This window comes from Lipophrys pholis, assembly GCF_963383615.2.
Source record: "Lipophrys pholis genome assembly, chromosome: 12".
Lineage (NCBI taxonomy): Eukaryota > Metazoa > Chordata > Actinopteri > Blenniiformes > Blenniidae > Lipophrys > Lipophrys pholis.
This window is the reverse complement of record NC_137641.1, coordinates 2788902-2807669: the sequence shown is the minus strand read 5'-3', so window position 1 is coordinate 2807669 and position 18768 is coordinate 2788902. Positions and strand designations below refer to the sequence as shown.

Genomic DNA, 18768 nt, shown 5'->3' with positions numbered 1-18768 from the left:
GCTTTTTGATGAACTGAACTGCGATTTCTCTGCTTTTTTTATTGGGACACTTTAAATGAAAACAAATACAACATTTTATTTTGAAATCAGTGTTCTGTGTTTGCTTGTTTAAAGGAGACATATCATGCTTTTAAATCCTTCCTTTTTACATATAAATCATACAGTTGTGGTCTATATAAAGCGGAACTGCAATGCTTGGGTCTGAATTCCTCATTATTAGAGCTGCACAGGCCCCTTTTCAACCCCTTTTCTGTTGTGCTTCTGAGAGCAACTCGTTTTGGGGCGGTCTCTTCATACCCCGCCTCCTCTCCAGGTTGCAGAGGTGACACTCAGTTCAACGCCACCCTGTTCGGCCATCTTTGTAGTTTGATAGAACAGATACAATTATCTAGCGGCGCAGAAACTTTATATTCACACATTATTTACAAAATGTCAACAAGGGAAGATTTGTCCATCCAGCCATACATGTTGGAGCCAGAGTCGGACCCGGCGGAGCGAGATGAAAATGACGATGATGCACCTGCAGAACAACGTCTTCATATGGATGTAACGCAATGGTGTGTTTCTATATTTACACTAACTTCTCCATCCATGCCCACTACTACAATACTGCCTGTATTACAACGACTATTTAACACAGAAGTTACATTATAATCTAAAACGAGCACACAGCGCTAACATATGAAGACGGTGCAACTGCTAATGCTAACAAAACAATGACAGGGACGTCTTATCATCACACTTTTTAGCGTTATATACAGCTTACCGAAGTGCTCTGTTCGTCGTCTCCATAGATAGAAGGAACTGACCGCTCAATCAGACCAAGTCTTTCGGCAAATCCTTCTTTATACTGGCGGAGGTTGCTGAAGCAGTCGTCCTTGAAGTGATTCGCGCACACAAAAATGACCTTACCCACAGATGTGGGTACATTTCTGTGAAAAATAAAACTCAACCAGGCACTTCGAAAAGGTTCTGATGCTGGGAGACGGTGTAACGAAGCTTGTGGATTACTACATCCAACAACCGAACATTTCGACTTATCCTCTCGTAACTTCGGCACCCTTAGGTTGGACTACAAAATCGCAGAGAGAAACAAAAATGGCGGATTGCTCGAAGTGTCGATGTCCTAATTTGGCAGTTCCGCCGGGAATACTGTGACGTCATTGTTCAAAAAACATAATAGAGAATAGAAAAATCGAAACGGATCGCAAAATATGACCAAAACAGAATATAAAGATATCAACGGAGCACCTGAAGAGACTACTTTGAACTTTTCTGTACTTCTAAACACTCTAAATATACAACAACATGCATTTAAGGGCTAAAAAAGTGGATTTAGCATGATATGTCCCCTTTAAGACATTTCACATTAGGAGGGTGTACATTTCATTGTGTATTACTTTGTGTATGTTTGATGTGGGGAAAAACAACAAAATGTGATTGGTTGTGTAACTATATTAACTAAATCACCTAACTGACTAAAAACCTCTTACATGTCAGGAGAGAGACCTGGCTGGCTCCCCAAACTAAAACCTCCCCACACACGCCCCCCCACCAAACCGTGACAGTATGCTCTCTCTCTGTCTCCTGTGTGGATATCACAGTACATTATTGCCACTTTGTTCATGTAATAACTTTACAACTTGATTTCTAGAAATATTCAAATTCTCAAAGTGGTGGACCTGCACTCTAACAAAATCCAGACTGATGTTAGATGTTTATTAATTACTTAATTAATGTTTTTATTATTTTGCTGATCTTCGAGAGTAACAGTTTCACCAAAAACTAAAAGAACGTTATAAAAATAGTCTTTGAATTGAAATATAGTCTAATATAGTGTGTGTTGAGTCGACATTGATTCTGTGGTTTTCCCTGAATAAATATCCATTACAAGCTTCAGTCTTCAGTAGAAAAACAATGCGATTAATCGCAATTAATTTCGGAAAATTGTGCAATTAATACATTTTTTTGATTGACAGCACTACTTTTCTTAAGGAAAACCACGGAATTAATGTTGGCTCAACACAGAAACTATATTTAAATTCAAAGACTATTTTTATAATGTCCTTTTAGCTTTTGGGGAAACTGTTTCTTTGTAAGATTAGAAACATAAATAAATGTAATAATAAACATCTAACATAAGTCTAACACACACACACACACACACACACACACACACACACACACACACACACACACACACACACACACACACACACACACACACACACACACACACACACACACACACACACACACACACACACACACACACACACACACACACAGTATACAGGAGAGCCAGGGAAAGAGATAAAGAGGAGAAATAAATATTTTAGCAGTCTTTCCTCCAGCTTTAACAGTTTGGAGGCTCCTGGTCAGCCAACATGGCAACCTGCTGTTTTGCTGCAGAATTACTTCTGTGGTTGTTAAATTCAGCTTTTCAAAGTAAAACTATTGACCTTCACTTTCTCAATCAGCCGTCAGGAAACTTTTTAAATGGAACTTTTTGCCTTAATATTATTCCACTCAGTATTGTGCTGCTCTGTTGTTACGGTGCTGAATCTAGAGACGCTGCTCATGCTGCTGCTCCAGTAAGGGAGTTAAAAAAAACGGAAGTAAACAAAACTGCGTTAATCCCGTACATTTTTTTAACGCATTATTTTTGAGAACACATATATAGTTATATCAATCACATGTACACATCTACATATAGATACACACATATACAGCTCTGGAAAAAATCAAGAGGGCAGATTCGTCTTTGCGAAGGACACATGAATCAGTCCACATACAAAGTTATCTGGGAAGAAGACTTGCTTCCTTCTGCTCTGACAACGTTCCTCAACTCTGAGGATTGGTTCTTCCAGCAGTACAATGCTCCACGCCACACAGCTCGGTCAATCAAGGTGTGGATGAAGGCCCAGCAGTCCTTCTCCTTCCTGGTCTGACGTTGACCTTTGACCTGTGTCTTGGTTTCCAGCTGATCCAGGATGAAATCAAGGCCCTGGTTCAGCTCCAGAACCGCCAGGCCAGCATGCCGCCACACTCCGACTTCCCCCCGATGCCGGAGACCAAACCAGCCGCAGACATCTTCCCCATCATGACCAGCAAGCGCTCGGCCCCCAAAACCACCCCCCCCCACAACCACACGGCCTTCAGCTCGCCGTCGCCGCCGCACAGACCCGCCCCTGAGCGGCGGGCCGCCACCGTGCTCAGCAGTGGGTACGGGACGCTGTCCGCCTGGGAGTCCTCCGGCCTGGAGCCCGCCGGCCTGGAGCCCGCCGGCTGCCCGGGTGAGGAGGAAGAGCGAGGAGCGAAGCTCCATTGGACCGCTCGCCTCCAGGAAGACGCTGAGTCAGCCACCATCAGACAGCGGCAGGAAGTCACAGACGAGGGGAGTCGGGCCGTCAACCCAGCAGGGTACCAGCAGAAAACCTCCAGCAGGTGAGTCCTCAGTCATCCACATGTTTCTGTCAACACTTCTCCCATTCAGACGTGTTCGAAAGTGTTGGAGTCACTCACTGCTATGGCGTCATTTTAGTGCCAAAAACCCAAGAGCATAAAAACTGTAATCACGCACAGTTGGAGCACTTTCTGCGCATGCCTTTCTGCGCATGCCTTTCTGCGCGTGTTTTTCTGCGCGTGCGCTGCCTCGGTCTGTGCGCTGCCTCGGTCTGTGCGCTGCCTCGGTCTGTGCGCTGCCTCGGTCTGTGCGCTCGCTGTGAACTTTGTCATTTCTCTGCCCGCGGTGATGTTGAGTTTTGGATCTTTGGGAAAATGAAGTGGCCGTTTCCAGGGAGGAAAAAAGAAAGGAATTAAAGTTTTTATGGGGCCATCATGGCTGAGCAAGTAACTCACACAGTTTTCTCTCAGATTCCTTTTGATTTTATCCTGGCACTGAGGTATGGAGCGAGCTTCTTTCTTTTTATTTTACTGTGCCAGCTGAACTGACGTCTGGTCAACGCCTAATTTTCCTTAATCTGAGATGATTTCTGAAACGTAAATCGTTTTTTTTTTAAGTAATATTAAAACCCTATTCATTATTTCTATTGATAGTCTGTCATTAATTATATTTCTACTAAACTGACTATACTTGCAATTATAACATCAATAATTAGGCCCATATGATAATCCTGCGGTCCTGATATGAAGTACGCATAGACAAGTGGGTTCAGGTGGACTTACTCTTGTGTAAAGGAACACAACAGCAGCTAGAGGAAAGATAATTAATAATACCACATTGCTGCATACACTCTGCATTTACATATGCAAATGTTAAATAAATTAAAACATTAAAAAATATTTTTATTGATGCTATAATAAAGTGGTCTCACTGTGCCCAATTACAGTTTTTATGTGCTTGGGTTTTTGGCACTAAAATGACACTATACACTACTGCCACCTAGTGCACAGGGGTTGAATTACAGGTTCCATCCTGCAGTTCGGTCCTGCCGATGTAATTCTGATCTATTGAGTTATTAACTCGTGGTTTATTGAACTGCTGAGGCACAAAGTGGGATAAGTGGAATTTGATCTGGAGAACAAGGTGTGATTAAAGAATAGTTTGTTTGTGAGGCCTGAAGTTGAAGCTGAGATTATTTGAGCAGTTTTAAAACTTTAGGTCTTCATTCGTACGGATTCTCTCAGCGTCTGTCCGTCTGGTAAACGTTGTGGTTCAAACCCTCAAGAGCCTGAGAGCCTGTCGTCTCTCTGCAGCTCCAACCAGCAGCTCACTTCCTGGGCCCAGAGGCACCAGCTCAGAGCCCAGAGGACCAGAGCAGGACCAGCCCAGGACCAGGAGCATCCTCCAGAGACCCCCACAGACCCCCAGGACCAGGTAGGAGGACCTGGACCAGGAGGGTCTCTGGACCAGACCTAAACCAGGAGAGGTACCAGACCTGGACCTGGAGGGTCTCCTCTCTCTCTTTACCTTCTGTTCAGTCTCGTCTTTTCTTCCCTCAGCATCCAGCAGCTGGAACCTCCGGATGTTTCAACCCGAGGAGGAGCGACAGTCCCCTCTCTGAGGCATCAGGTACACACACACACACACACACACACACACACACACACACACACACACACACACACACACACACACACACACACACACACACACACAGAACAAATCCTGAATTTGATTTGAGAATTAAACATGAAATATTGTTTAATGACTATAGAACAGACTAGAAAAGTTTATTGTCATTGTAGAAGTAAAAAGAAATGAAAAGATAACTCTCATGGTGTACGGTACACCTAGAATGAGACTAAACGATAAATATATGTACAGTATACAAGGGAGGCAATAGAAACAATGAACAGTATTTATAGTAAAAACAGCGAACAACACTTGAACTGTTTACATTTATTGAACCACTGAGGAAACATATGTACTGAACGTATCCTTAGACATGGTGTTGAGTGTTCAGGGCCCGTATTGCAGTTGGGTAAAACGTGTTGGTTCTGGCCTGGATGGATCTGTCCCCCTGATCTGAGAGCGAGAACAGGTGAGACAGTGAGAACAGGTTGTGTCCCGGGTGTGAACCGTCAGCTGCTTCTGGCTCTGCAGACATCTGGTGTTGTAGATGTTGAACCTGAATCCTACAACCGAATCCTAAACACTAGTTTACTACTTTACAAAGTAGTATCACCAATAACCCAGTAATGTAGGTCATTGGATAGAAAGTAATAAGTTGGCGATTGTTTATTATTTTACTTTAATGTCTATTCAAATTGAATTCATGCACTAATTTGTTTGTTCTTCTAATGTATTCAATAACAATGTTATTCTTTCTTTAGTTGTGATTTAGATTTTTTGAATGCTTACATTTTTCAGTGATATATAAATAATAACATTCCTTCTTTCCATTCAGATCCTCCGCAGCAGGATTCAGCTTTAATCTTCAGGTTATTCAGTGTGTTTGACTCATGTCATTTAATGAATTTCCAGTGTTTTCACTGGAAATTCATTAAATTACGGAATTAAAAATCACACTGACTCTTTCAGGTTTTTAACAATCTGCCCTGAAAAGCAGTACAGCTGTAGAAACACTTCAAGTGAAATATAAATGTTGAAAAGAGAATTTTGTCCCCCAGCCAGCTCAGTAGGTAGAGCAGGAGACTCTCAATTTTAAGGTAGAGGGTTCATGTCCCACGCCGGGCGTCACCTTCCTGTGGGCTCTCCACCCGCAGGAAGGTTCTTAATGGTGTAATGTGATCTGGGTGACGGTGCTCAGCCTGACACCCACACCACCCGGAATAGATAAGATGGAGGGATGGATGGATGGATGCTTTGTGATCTGGGTGACGGTGCTCAGACTGACACCCACACCACCCAGAAACAGATAAGAGGGAGAAGATAGATGGAGGGATGGATGGAAAAGAGAATTTTCTGGTGTTGAAATGTTGATAATGAATTTTCCGACATTCAGATCATCACAGTGTTTGTTCATACAGATACTTTCCTCCAGCTGCAGTGAGTCTAAGTACTCGGCTAGTACCAGGATGTGATGTGTGTTTCAGGCCTGACGTACTGGCGTCTGAACGAGTGTGAGCTGTACCGGCCGCTCCCCGACAGCTTCGACAGTGGCGCCTACCTCCTCCTGCAGGAGGCGTCGCTCAGTCCGGTGAGTCTCATGTTGTCGCCAGGACGCACATTTCCAGAAGAATACATACAAAAGGAATGAGCATGAAAAGTATAAGTAGGAAGCAGCTGGAGTCTGAAGTCTTCCTGGAGTTAAATCTGCTTTCTGTTCGGTCCTGAAGTCTGAATTCCTGAGCCGACGCTGTGAAGCTTCGTCCACGTCCCACAGTCGCCTTTCTTCTGCTCCCCTTCTTGTCCTGGTCTGTAATAAAGGAGTAACTCAAAGTTCTTCTCTTTCAGACTCCGTCTCAGGAGCCTCGACTCTCCCTCAGAGAAATCTACCAGAACAAACAGCGAGTGGACTGGAGGCGCTCCGACTGGGACGGATCACCGCAGGTAACTAACCTCCACCTAGAACTCCAGAGATTATTGTTATTTATCTTATTACATCTCAACTAGGTATTGTTTCAATAATATGATGGTGACAAAAATAATCAAGTTTTGATCAATTCCTTCTTATTTACATGATGTCATCACTATTCTGATTAATATGGAATTTTTAAAATTATTCTCATAATTATTTCCATTCAGTCACTAATGATTCTACACTGTAGTTCAGAATAATAATTAATACTATTATCTATTAAAATATATTCTTATATATTGATTTAAATGATAAGCAGTGGTCATTCTTTAGAAATTCTATTTTCCATTTATAAATGTATTTATTAATATTACATTTATATATGTATTTATTAATATTACATTTTTATGATTTTTTTTACAATAATGAAAAAATGTTTACACTTAGAATTGTTAAAAATATTGATAAAAAAATATTTTAGAACAATAACAATGGAAACTATTGATGATGCATTAACAATTATTCAAGTTTTATTGACTTATTGATTTAATAAAGTTGATAAGCCTAGTATAAATAAATAGTAGAAGTCGTCACTATTTAGCAACTTTATTCTACATTTACTTTTTTTATAAAATTATTTATTATTGTCATTGTTTTCCTTTCACCATTTTATATTTGTATCGTGTTTCATTTACAAAAAACAACAGAAAACATTATATTCTCAGTGTGTTCTGGTCGTGACCTCTGAGTATTTGATGTTATTTATTGTTTTTGTTGTTTTTCTAGCTGAATGTGATCCATTGAAATCCTCTGTGTCTCTTCAGATGTTCACTTTAGACCCGGTGGCGAACGCGCGTCAGTCAGACCGGACTTCCGGCTTCACCTCGCCCTCCCATTTCAGCAGCCCGTCCTTTGCCGCTCAGCCGCTCCTCTCCCCGAGGGTCGCGACCCCCGACAGCCCCCACCCGGGGGACACTGACTGCATCTCTGACGCCTCCAGCGCCGCCGGCGGACTTCCGCCCTGTGATGTGCCGGGCTCGTGGGGGGGGGTCCTGCAACGGGGGGGCAGCGAGGAGGAGGGAAGCCACACCCACACCAGCACCCTGAAGCCCCTCCCACCCCCCGGGGGGCCGCATGCCGAGGATCCGGTGGTCCTGTCTCTGTGAGTGCTGCGCACACGTCCAACGGCCCGCCAATCACAAAACACCCAGATCACATCCAATCATGTCAGCTTGTTAACGTGTGAAATCATTAATCTGATGTGACCTTCTGTGATCTTGTGTGATCTGATGTGATCTAATGTGATCTTGTTTGATCTGATACAATCTGATGTCATCTGATGTGATCTTGTGTGATCTGACGTAATCTGATGTCATCTGATGCGATCTGATGCGATCTGATGTGATCTGATGTGATCTTGTGTGATCTGATCCAATCTGATGTGATCTTGTTTGATCTGATACAATCTGATGTCATCTGATGTGATCTTATGTCATCTGATGTGATCTGACGCAATCTGATGTCATCTGATGTGATCTTGTTTGATCTGATACAATCTGATGTCATCTGATGTGATCTTGTGTGATCTGACGTAATCTGATGTCATCTGATGCGATCTGATGCGATCTGATGTGATCTGATGTGATCTTGTGTGATCTGATCCAATCTGATGTGATCTTGTTTGATCTGATACAATCTGATGTCATCTGATGTGATCTTATGTCATCTGATGTGATCTGACGCAATCTGATGTTATCTGATGCGATCTTATGTGATCTGATGTGATCTGACGCAATCTGATGTCATCTGATGCGATCTGATGTGATGTGGTGTGATCTGCTCCTGCAGTCTGAGGCAGAACCTGAGAGAGAAACACTCTCGCCATGTGGCCGACCTAAAGGCGTATTACGAGAGTGAGATCCAGACGCTGAGAGACAAACTGAAGCTGCCGCAGGATTTAGAGAAGAGCAACCACATCCTCACGCAGAGGTCGGCAGCCTCTCTTTTTATCACTGCTTTTGATTTTCAAGGTTTATGGAAACACATTGAATTCACTTCATTTGCTTACATTTTCAAAAATGTTTTTTTTTGTTATTATAATCTTTATTAATTTTGATTGTAAAAGATATTTTACATTGTTGCTATATTTTAATATATTAGAAATTTTAAATTAAATTAAATTTTAATCAGAATCTTTTGTAATGTTTTAGTAAAATATATTTTTAATGAAAACATTTTTAAATTAATACAAAAATTCTTAATTATTTGTTGTTATTTTATCAGGTTTTTTTTAATTGTTTATTTGATGATTTGATTTTTACTTTTTCATCCAAATTTTGGGAGTTAATGAAGATTTATCTCAATCAAATCTTAATTTAACTGTTTTCATTTCATTAAAAATGTATTAATCACTTCATTTAGTAGTATTTCTCAAAGAATTGTTAATTCTGGGATAACATATAAATTGTTTTTATTCTCTTTCCGTAGTTTAAGGTTTTTAGACTGCTTTTATAATCTTTATAAAACATGAAAAACTTCCTCGGGTTGTAAAAAAACAAAAACTTAGATTCAAAAGTTATGTATAGAAATGTGCATTACAACATTTTTAGAAGTCAGAGTTGGATTTATAGAGAATGGAAATAGTCCTAATTGATTGTGCCATTTGTTCTCTCTTGATCTGCAGATGCAAACATCTGGAAGAAGCTCTGTCTGGAGCCACAAGTCGAGTTCAAGAACTGGAGGCAGCAAACAGCTCGCTGGAGAAGAAACTGGTACCAAACCTCTGCTTTTACCGTATTTTCACGACCAAAAGGTGCACCGTACTAAAAGGCGCAGTCTCAGTTATGTGTGCCATTACTGCATTTAACACACACATAAGGCGCACCTGCTCATAGGGCGCGGGTTCCATGCCCACACTTCCCCCTTTAACGTTCTCATGGTGTCCGCATTACAACAACACACACAAGCATACAAGTGTGCGTATTTAAGAATAGAGCGGGAGCAAAACTGAGTTTGGTTGTGCTTTATTTAAGTATTGATTACAAAGTACTAACATTTTTTTTACCTGTAATCGTCATCAATCAAACCCATCGAACTCCTCATCCTCTGTTTCTGAATTGAACAGCTGCGCTAAATCTCCATCAAACATACCAGGTTCATTTTCTTCACTGTCAGTCACTTTCCGTGCCGTGCGGCTCCTTGGAAATGATGCCGGCTTTTGCGAAAGCTCGAACAACAGTGCCAGCAGACATGCTAGCCCAAGCATCTACAATCCATTTGCAAATTGTGGCGTAACTCGCCCGGCGCTGCCTTCCACTCTTAGTGAAACTGTGGCCTCCATCGGTCATCCATCGCTCCCACGCCGCTCGCAGCCTTACTTTGAACGGCCGGTTCACACCGATGTCCAGCGGAAATGTTCAATTTTCATTTCTTCTGCTAGCGTTACTGCTTTTAGTCGAATGGTGACCGTCGAAACGCTTCTCCCACTCGTTCTTTGTGCGATGATCCACTGCTCGAGTCTTTCCTCCAACTCGGGCCACCTCGCCTTATGTCCGCGGAAACTCAGCTGCGTCTTCTTCACCTGTCGGAGCTCGTTTTCCAGCTTCCTCCACTTGCGAACCATCGATTCATTAATCTTAAATTCTCTCGCGGCTGCTCGATTTCCATGTTCCTCCGCGTAGCTGATGGCCTTCAGTTTAAACTGTGCTTCATAAGCGTGTCTCTTCGCCATTTTCAGGGTTGTTAAAACAACGATGTTCTGCATAACGCACATACCCGTTCATTTATATACAATCCACGCCCACACTTCCCCCTTTAACGTTCTCATGGTGTTCACTACTACGTCCGCTTTACAACAACAACACACACATAGGGCGCACTGCACCATAGGGCGCGCCGCACATTTTGAAGAAAATCTAAGACTTTTATGTGCGCCTTATAGTCGTGAAAATACGGTATCTCCTTCTGTTTGAAACTAAACCGTCAACATTAACATGAGCTGACTGACTATGAATGTGTAGTATTAATTTCTGGAAAGTGTTTCAATTTTTCCTCATTTAGATGAACCTTGAACGAAACTGTCGGCATGTATGTTGTTAATCTTTCCCAGGCTGAGTGGGCGGAGCGCTATGCCGGCGCCGCTGGCGCCGTCACGTCGCTGCAGCAGCATCTAGATGAGAGCAAACGATCAGGCAGAGAGAAGGACGCCCTGGCAGCTCGACTCAGGACCCGAGTCCGGCAGCTGGAGGACGAGGCGGAGCAGGCCGGCGAGAGGGAGGCGAGGAGGGAGAGGGAGTACAAGATGCTGCAGGACGTGAGTCTGCTTAACCCTTTGTAGGACTCCCACTGAAATATTTAGAACGACTGTTTCAACAACTTGTTCAATCACTGTAAAACTGACTGAAATGACGTCATATTGCACAACTTCTCTCAGTTTTACATCAAAAAGCTTCCAGCGTCCTGCAGTCTGACCACCAGACGTCCACCGTCCTTTAAACATGTCGTCATCAGAGAAGATCATCTGATTTTAGGCAGTTGATCTGATTTAGGCAGTGATGCGTTCAGGGACACCTGGTGTTGTGTGAGTGATGCATTCAGGGACACCTGGTGGTGTGTGTGCTGCGTTCAGGGTCCCTGGTGGTTTGTGAGTGATGCGTTCAGGGACACCTGGTGTTGTGTGAGTGATGCGTTCAGGGACACCTGGTGGTGTGTGAGTGATGCGTTCAGGGTCCCTGGTGGTGTGTGAGTGATGCATTCAGGGACACCTGGTGTTGAGTGAGTGATGCGTTCAGGGACACCTGGTGTTGTGTGAGTGATGCATTCAGGGACACCTGGTGTTGAGTGAGTGATGCGTTCAGGGACACCTGGTGTTGTGTGAGTGATACGTTCAGGGACACCTGGTGTTGTGTGAGTGATGCGTTCAGGGACACCTGGTGTTGAGTGAGTGATGCGTTCAGGGACACCTGTTGGGTTGTGAGTGATGCGTTCAGGGACACCTGGTGTTGAGTGAGTGATGCGTTCAGCGACACCTGGTGGTGTGTGAGTGGTGCGTTCAGGGTCCCTGGTTGTTTGTGAGTGATACGTTCAGGGACACCTGGTGTTGAGTGAGTGATGCGTTCAGCGACACCTGGTGGTGTGTGAGTGGTGCGTTCAGGGTCCCTGGTTGTTTGTGAGTGATACGTTCAGGGACACCTGGTGTTGTGTGAGTGATGCGTTCAGGGACACCTGGTGTTGAGTGAGTGATGCGTTCAGCGACACCTGGTGGTGTGTGAGTGATGCCTTCAGGGACACCTGGTGTTGTGTGAGTGATGTGTCCAGGGACACCTGGTGTTGAGTGAGTGATGCGTTCAGGGACACCTGTTGGGTTGTGAGTGATGCCTTCAGGGACACCTGGTGTTGAGTGAGTGATGCGTTCAGCGACACCTGGTGGTGTGTGAGTGATGCCTTCAGGGACACCTGGTGTTGAGTGAGTGATGCGTTCAGCGACACCTGGTGGTGTGTGAGTGATGCCTTCAGGGACAGAAGAAGATGTGTTTTCATGGGTTCAGGTGTGAATGGATCAGATACGGTCTGAATATCCTGCAGTTTGAATTTGAGGCTTCATGAAATGAAGAGTCGGACTGTGTTTTCTGTCCTCAGCTGCTGGGAGAATATGACTCCCTGAGGAAGGAGCACGAAAGGACGAAGGTCAGACTTCACTCTCTCGAACTTCCACACAACACTCAGTTAGATCACTGGGGTTTAATCTTCCTCCTCTGCTGTGTGTGTAGAACAACTTGGTGTCAACGGAGAACAAACTGGTGGACGCCAACGACCAAATATATGAATTGAAGAGGTGAGTCCGTCACACTGAGAGATTCACTTATAGTCCTATTGTTTCAACTGTTTAAAGTCATGAAAAATAGAGGAAATACCTGGTTAATTAACGACTAAACAAACTTAAATCATTGTCTCAGTTCAGTAATCAAGATTTATTCACTTTATTCACAAGACCAGAGAAAACAATAAATACTGTGTGTGTGTGTGTGTGTGTGTGTGTGTGTGTGTGTGTGTGTGTGTGTGTGTGTGTGTGTGTGTGTGTGTGTGTGTGTGTGTGTGTGTGTGTGTGTGTGTGTGTGTGTGTGTGTGTGTGTGTGTGTGTGTGTGTGTGTGTGTGTGTTCTCCTCAGAGTGATCTCTAAACTGGAGTCTCAGGTGAAGCAGATTGAACATGAGAATCAGGCCAGAGCTCGTTTTTTCTCCCACAGCAGCTCGCAGCCGTCCGGAGCAGGGTGAGCCCAGCACACCAGGGGGGGTGGGGGGGTTCAGGGTGGGGGGTTAGACACACCTTTCTCCTGGACATGCTGTTCCAGTCTCACCTGACGTAGTTTCCTCTTTCTCGTCGTCCTGTCGCATCCACAGTCTGTTCCACCACCCCGACCTGCTGCTGTCGCCCTCTACAGGCCAGACGGAGCCTGACGTCACCCGCAGGAAGTCGGCCAGTCCTCCGTTCTCCCAGAGCCGCCCGTCACACAAGAGAAAGTCCAATCCATCCATCGACCGGTCGTCAGGTACCAGCAGCTCCGTGGACGCATCCTCAGCCGGAGGCAGCTGGAGGTAACGAGAGACAAGAGCAGTGCTGTAAAACAGAACTGATCTGAAACCAGCCTGAAAACACAAACCAGCCTGAAAACACACAAACCAGCCTGAAAACACAAACCAGCCTGAAAACACAAACCAGCCTGAAAACACACAAACCAGCCTGAAAACACAAACCAGCCTGAAAACAGAAAAAAACAGCCTGAAAACACACAAACCAGCCCAAACAAACTCCTCGACATCAGGATGAAAAAACCAGAGAAAATAAATTTGTAAAAAGTCACTCTAACTTAAAAAGGACAGAAATCTTAAAAAAGAAAAGATAAAAAAAATATGTAGGACCAAAGTAAGAGAACGCTGCATTTTGATAAACGGGGTCCAATTATGGAATAATCTGGATGAGGAACCAAAAGATTCTAAAACACGGTAGATTTGAAAACGCTATCAAAACAAGGTTTTTATTGAAATACAAAGAAAAGACATGAAAGTGAGAATGAAAGTGTTTATTTATTTATTTATCGAGAAATATAAATGTGATACAAGTGAGAGTGACCATGTGGTCCACCTGGACTTTACAGTCATTTTGTTTGATATTTGCTGTTTGCTTTTCATTTTCAGTGTGAAGGATTATTGAGATAAAGAGGCAGAGGAAATAAGTTCATCTTCTTTCTGCTCCTTTTCAATCAAGAATTCAAAAACCTTTGTTCTGCATTAATTTGTTTTTTTTGTCTTTTTGTCTTTTTTTTAAACAAAACAAAACAGTTTGAAAATACAGTCAAGCAACCAGCTCAGCTGAAATCAATATTAAAGCTGAAACCAGACATAAAACTGGCTAAAAGAAACCTTTACCTTTACCTTAACCCTTTACCCCGACACGCCCACAGCCAGAGAACTGATCAACACAATCAATGACATTTATCTCATGATGTTCTCAGTTAATTTAAAAATTAAGGTTCATTAAGATATGGTCACAGTGGGTTTCCTATATGGGGAAGAGGCAAACTGGTTTTGGAGTTGAACCAGATAAGAAGGCTGCAAGATAATCTCCCCACAAAGTTGCTGGAATATTTTTTTGTTTGTTTTCTCTGTTTTCATGCATTCCCATTCTGCATTCCATTCATTGTTAAGTTGGTTTTAATGTCTGTTCTACTGTTATTCTTTTGAGGCCAATACTGACAATGACATGACATAAATGGCTAAGAATGTGTTAAAAAGCACCTTAAACCAGTTAAAAACACTTTAAAGGGGACATATCATGCTAAATCCACTTTTTTAGCCCTTAAATGCATGTTGTTGTATATTTAGAGTGTTTAGAAGTACAGAAAAGTTCAAAGTAGTCTCTTCAGGTGCTCCGTTGATATCTTTATATTCTGTTTTGGTCATATTTTGCGATCCGTTTCGATTTTTCTATTCTCTATTACGTTTTTTGAACTATTACGTCACAGTATTCGCAGCGGAACTGCCAAATTAGGACATCGACACCTCGAGCAATCCGCCATTTTTGTTTCTCGCTGCGATTTTGTAGTCCAACCTAAGGGTGCCGAAGTTACGAGAGGATAAGTGGAAATGTTCGGTTGTTGGATGTAGTAACCCACAAGCTTCGTTACACCGTCTCCCAGCATCAGAACCTTTTCCAAGTGCCTGGTTGAGTTTTATTTTTCACAGAAATGTACCCACATCTGTGGGTAAGGTCATTTTTGTGTGCGCGAAGTACTTTAAGGACGACTGCTTCAACAACCTCCGCCAGTATAAAGAAGGATTTGCCGAAAGACTTGGTCTGATTGAGCGGTCAGTTCCTTCTATCTATGGAGACGACGAACAGAGCACTTCGGTAAGCTGTATATAACGCTAAAAAGTGTGATGATAAGACGTCCCTGTCATTGTTTTGTTAGCATTAGCAGTTGCACCGTCTTCATATGTTAGCGCTGTGTGCTCGTTTTAGATTATAATGTAACTTCTGTGTTAAATAGTCGTTGTAATACAGGCAGTATTGTAGTAGTGGGCATGGATTGAGAAGTTAGTGTAAATATAGAAACACACCATTGCGTTACATCCATATGAAGACGTTGTTCTTCAGGTGCATCATGGTCATTTTCATCTCACTCCGCCGGGTCCGACTCTGGCTCCAACATGTATGGCTGGATGGACAAATCTTCCCTTGTTGACATTTTGTAAATAATGTGTGAATATAAAGTTTCTGCGCCGCTAGATAATTGTATCTGTTCTATCAAACTACAAAGATGGCCGAACAGGGTGGAGTTGAACCGAGTGTCACCTCTGCAACCTGGAGAGGAGGCGGGGTATGAAGAGACCGCCCCAAAACGAGTTGCTCTCAGAAGCACATCAGAAAAGGGGTAGAAAAGGGGCCTGTGGAGCTCTAATAATGAGGAATTCAGACCCAAGCATTGCAGTTCCGCTTTATATAGACCACAACTGTATGATTTATATGTAAAAAGGAAGGATTTAAAAGCATGATATGTCTCCTTCAAACCAGGTTACAAACAGGTCATCCATAGCAACATCAAACCAGCCAGAAAACAATTCAAAGTGTTTTAAAAGAGCCAGAAATCAGCAAACAGCCAGTTTAAACCAGTTGGGAAAGCTACACATCTTCTCTTTAAGTCTAAACACAGTTTGAAAAGACAGTCAGAACAACAAACTCAGTGGAAATCAACTTCCAAACCAGAAAACAGACTGAAGACAGTTCAAACCTTTTAAAATCAGCCTCAAAGCATTTTAATAACGACCAGAATGCAGCAACGATCCACTTTAAACCAGATTAGAATCCAGGATAAACACAGTAAATAACTGGCACCGTGTGTCCATCTTGATTCACTCTCACCTTCATGTCTGGACTCTCTAATCTGAGTCTAATCTGAGTGCTGTAAAGAGATTAAAGTGTTTCCACAGAGAAACACTGAAGTCTGGACTCATTCAGAAGACGACTGAACTCTTCCTTGTATCGTGTGTTTCCTCCTCACACCATCACCCGTGTGTTTCCTTTCTTTTCTGCTGCAGGTGTGCGTCTCCTCCAGAGTACGAGGAGCAGCTCCGGCCTCCCAGCAGGCAGCAGGAGCAGAGCCAGCGGGACGTCGGTCGCAGGGAGGGGGTGGCCGCCGCCGTCCTGACGCCCGTGATGAGGGCGCTGATCGAGCTGGAGGAAACTCGAGCCACGCAGAGCCGGGCGCCCTGTGAGAACCGCACACACTCACCACTCCAGAACGTCTGAACAATACTGACGCTCATACCTGAGAATGGACTTATAGCCAAGACCAAAAGGAAATACAAGTCAGAAACAAGCTCTGGGAGGTCAAAGGCAGTGAAAAGACAGATTCATGTAAACAGAGTCAACAAAGTGAAAAACAAAGAAAAAACTATAAAAACGGTTAAAAGCCACTTTAAACCACGTTACAAACCAGTTAGAAAACTGATTCACGTTAGTGTCTTCTAAACAAACTGAGTCTCCAGCCTCATGGCAAACATCTGCGTCCACGTGACACCATGAAAACATCTGCCCGGCCTATAGGTGGCGCCATAACGCTGCCACAGAAATACAGCAGAAACAGAGAAGAAGACACGGAGCATGAAAAATCCAGCATGTGTCCTTATTAAAGCGACGAGCATCAGCAGCTCCTGCAGCTCCACCTGGAGCAGGTAGTCCGCCATGTTGGTGGTGTTAATGACGTCACGGAGAGGGAGGCGGGGTTATAGGTCGAGAGGCGGGGCCATGACATCATCGTTTTCAGAGCCTCTGTACTGGTTTCTCCTCTCAGGGGTCGGCAGTCCCAGGACCACTGTGGGCTTCGTGGAGCGCCGACACAAAGAGTCAATTCAGGAGCGAGTGGGACTCGTCCAGGTGGAGCAGGAGGTGGTGGTGAACCCTGGAGGAGGAGAAGGAGGGGGGGGAGGAGGAGGAGCAGCGAGGAGTCACAATGGCGTGGACAGAGCTGCAGCTCTGCTCAGAGCTCAGAGGAGTCTGAGTCCAGAAGGACACAGATCATCATCACTGCCTCCTCCTGGACAGAGAAACATCCCCCCACACACACCCAGTAAATACCACACACACACACACACACACACACACACACACACACACACACACACACACACACACACACACACACACACACACACACACAGTTTTAATCATCCACTGTAATTATTTTTGATACTAATACTGCAATAAATGCATATTATTCATGTGTTATTACATTATTACTAGGGACGTCTCGATCACACTTTTTGGCCCCGATACTGATCCGATCTTTCAGAATTGAGTATCGGCCGATACCGATACTTTCCTGATCCGATACTTACATTACTATTGCAAAGATACTCAACAGTGTATTTTTGGAGCAACTAAGACGTCTGAAGCTAAAAGCACTATTGGCAGAAGCTTCGTTTACCTAGAAATTATTGTAAAACTCACTTATTGAATCAAAATTCTTCTCAGAACGACTTAAACATAAATACTCTCAGGCTCCAATGTAACTTCTTTGTGTATTAAATTCCAGTTTACCTTAAAGCAGTATGAGAGGTTTGACCTGAATGTCACTAAACATTTACATTTCAATGTGAAGTATAAACACTTCATTCCACTTCAAAGTGGTAAAACCTGTTTGATAAAAGTACTCTGAACATAGTACTCTCAAAAACTTATTCAGAATATCCCAGTCCCCCTTCAAACTAGAGGAACCTTCTGGGTTCTTTTCTTCACCATATCGCCCCCCTGTGGGGACTGAGCCTTTATTTTAAAATCCTTTATTTTAAAATCCTTTATTTTAAAGTGGAGAGTTTGCTGCTTCGCTGCGGCTTTTTCTTTAGTTGTTGTTGTAAACTGGGGGTACATCCACACAACGCAAAAACTATCGGGGTGATCGACTGGATTTGCCGATTCCCGATCACTCACAAATCACCAATATCGGCCCTGATCCGATATCTACCGATCTGATCGGGACGTCCCTAATTATTACATTATCAGCTGCAGTTATTTCACAGCTTGCTTCTTCAAAAAATCAGTGTTTACTTGTGATAGAGCTCAGTAAAAGTTTAAATCCTGCACCTCACGCCACAGCAGCGTCTGACTGTTTCCTTTGTGTTTTCCAGCCAAGAGGGAAACGTTGTTGGCTCCTCTGTCGGCCAAGTCCAGCCCCAAGCGCTGCCCCACCGAGAACTTCTCCACTGCCTTTGGTCACCCGATGCCCCGCGAAAAGCACCTGCTCACCGGGTGGGGGAAACTCCTGGGG

The 18768-nt window shown here is 43.6% G+C and overlaps 1 protein-coding gene across 1 annotated transcript in view; it reads left to right on the top strand.

Annotated features, from left to right (window-relative positions):
• The window catches only part of mphosph9 (M-phase phosphoprotein 9), a 33977-nt gene that overhangs the window by 9627 nt on the left and 5582 nt on the right, over window positions 1–18768 (top strand). The window contains exons 5-20 of the mRNA XM_080477471.1: window positions 2984–3447; window positions 4720–4840; window positions 4966–5035; window positions 6523–6626; window positions 6884–6979; window positions 7772–8109; window positions 8796–8936; window positions 9631–9718; window positions 11056–11259; window positions 12585–12632; window positions 12716–12780; window positions 13114–13215; window positions 13346–13540; window positions 16541–16713; window positions 17296–17571; window positions 18629–18749. Coding sequence (XP_080333597.1) covers window positions 2984–3447; window positions 4720–4840; window positions 4966–5035; window positions 6523–6626; window positions 6884–6979; window positions 7772–8109; window positions 8796–8936; window positions 9631–9718; window positions 11056–11259; window positions 12585–12632; window positions 12716–12780; window positions 13114–13215; window positions 13346–13540; window positions 16541–16713; window positions 17296–17571; window positions 18629–18749 — 2606 coding nt within the window. The remainder of the gene's footprint in view (window positions 1–2983; window positions 3448–4719; window positions 4841–4965; window positions 5036–6522; window positions 6627–6883; window positions 6980–7771; window positions 8110–8795; window positions 8937–9630; window positions 9719–11055; window positions 11260–12584; window positions 12633–12715; window positions 12781–13113; window positions 13216–13345; window positions 13541–16540; window positions 16714–17295; window positions 17572–18628; window positions 18750–18768) is intronic.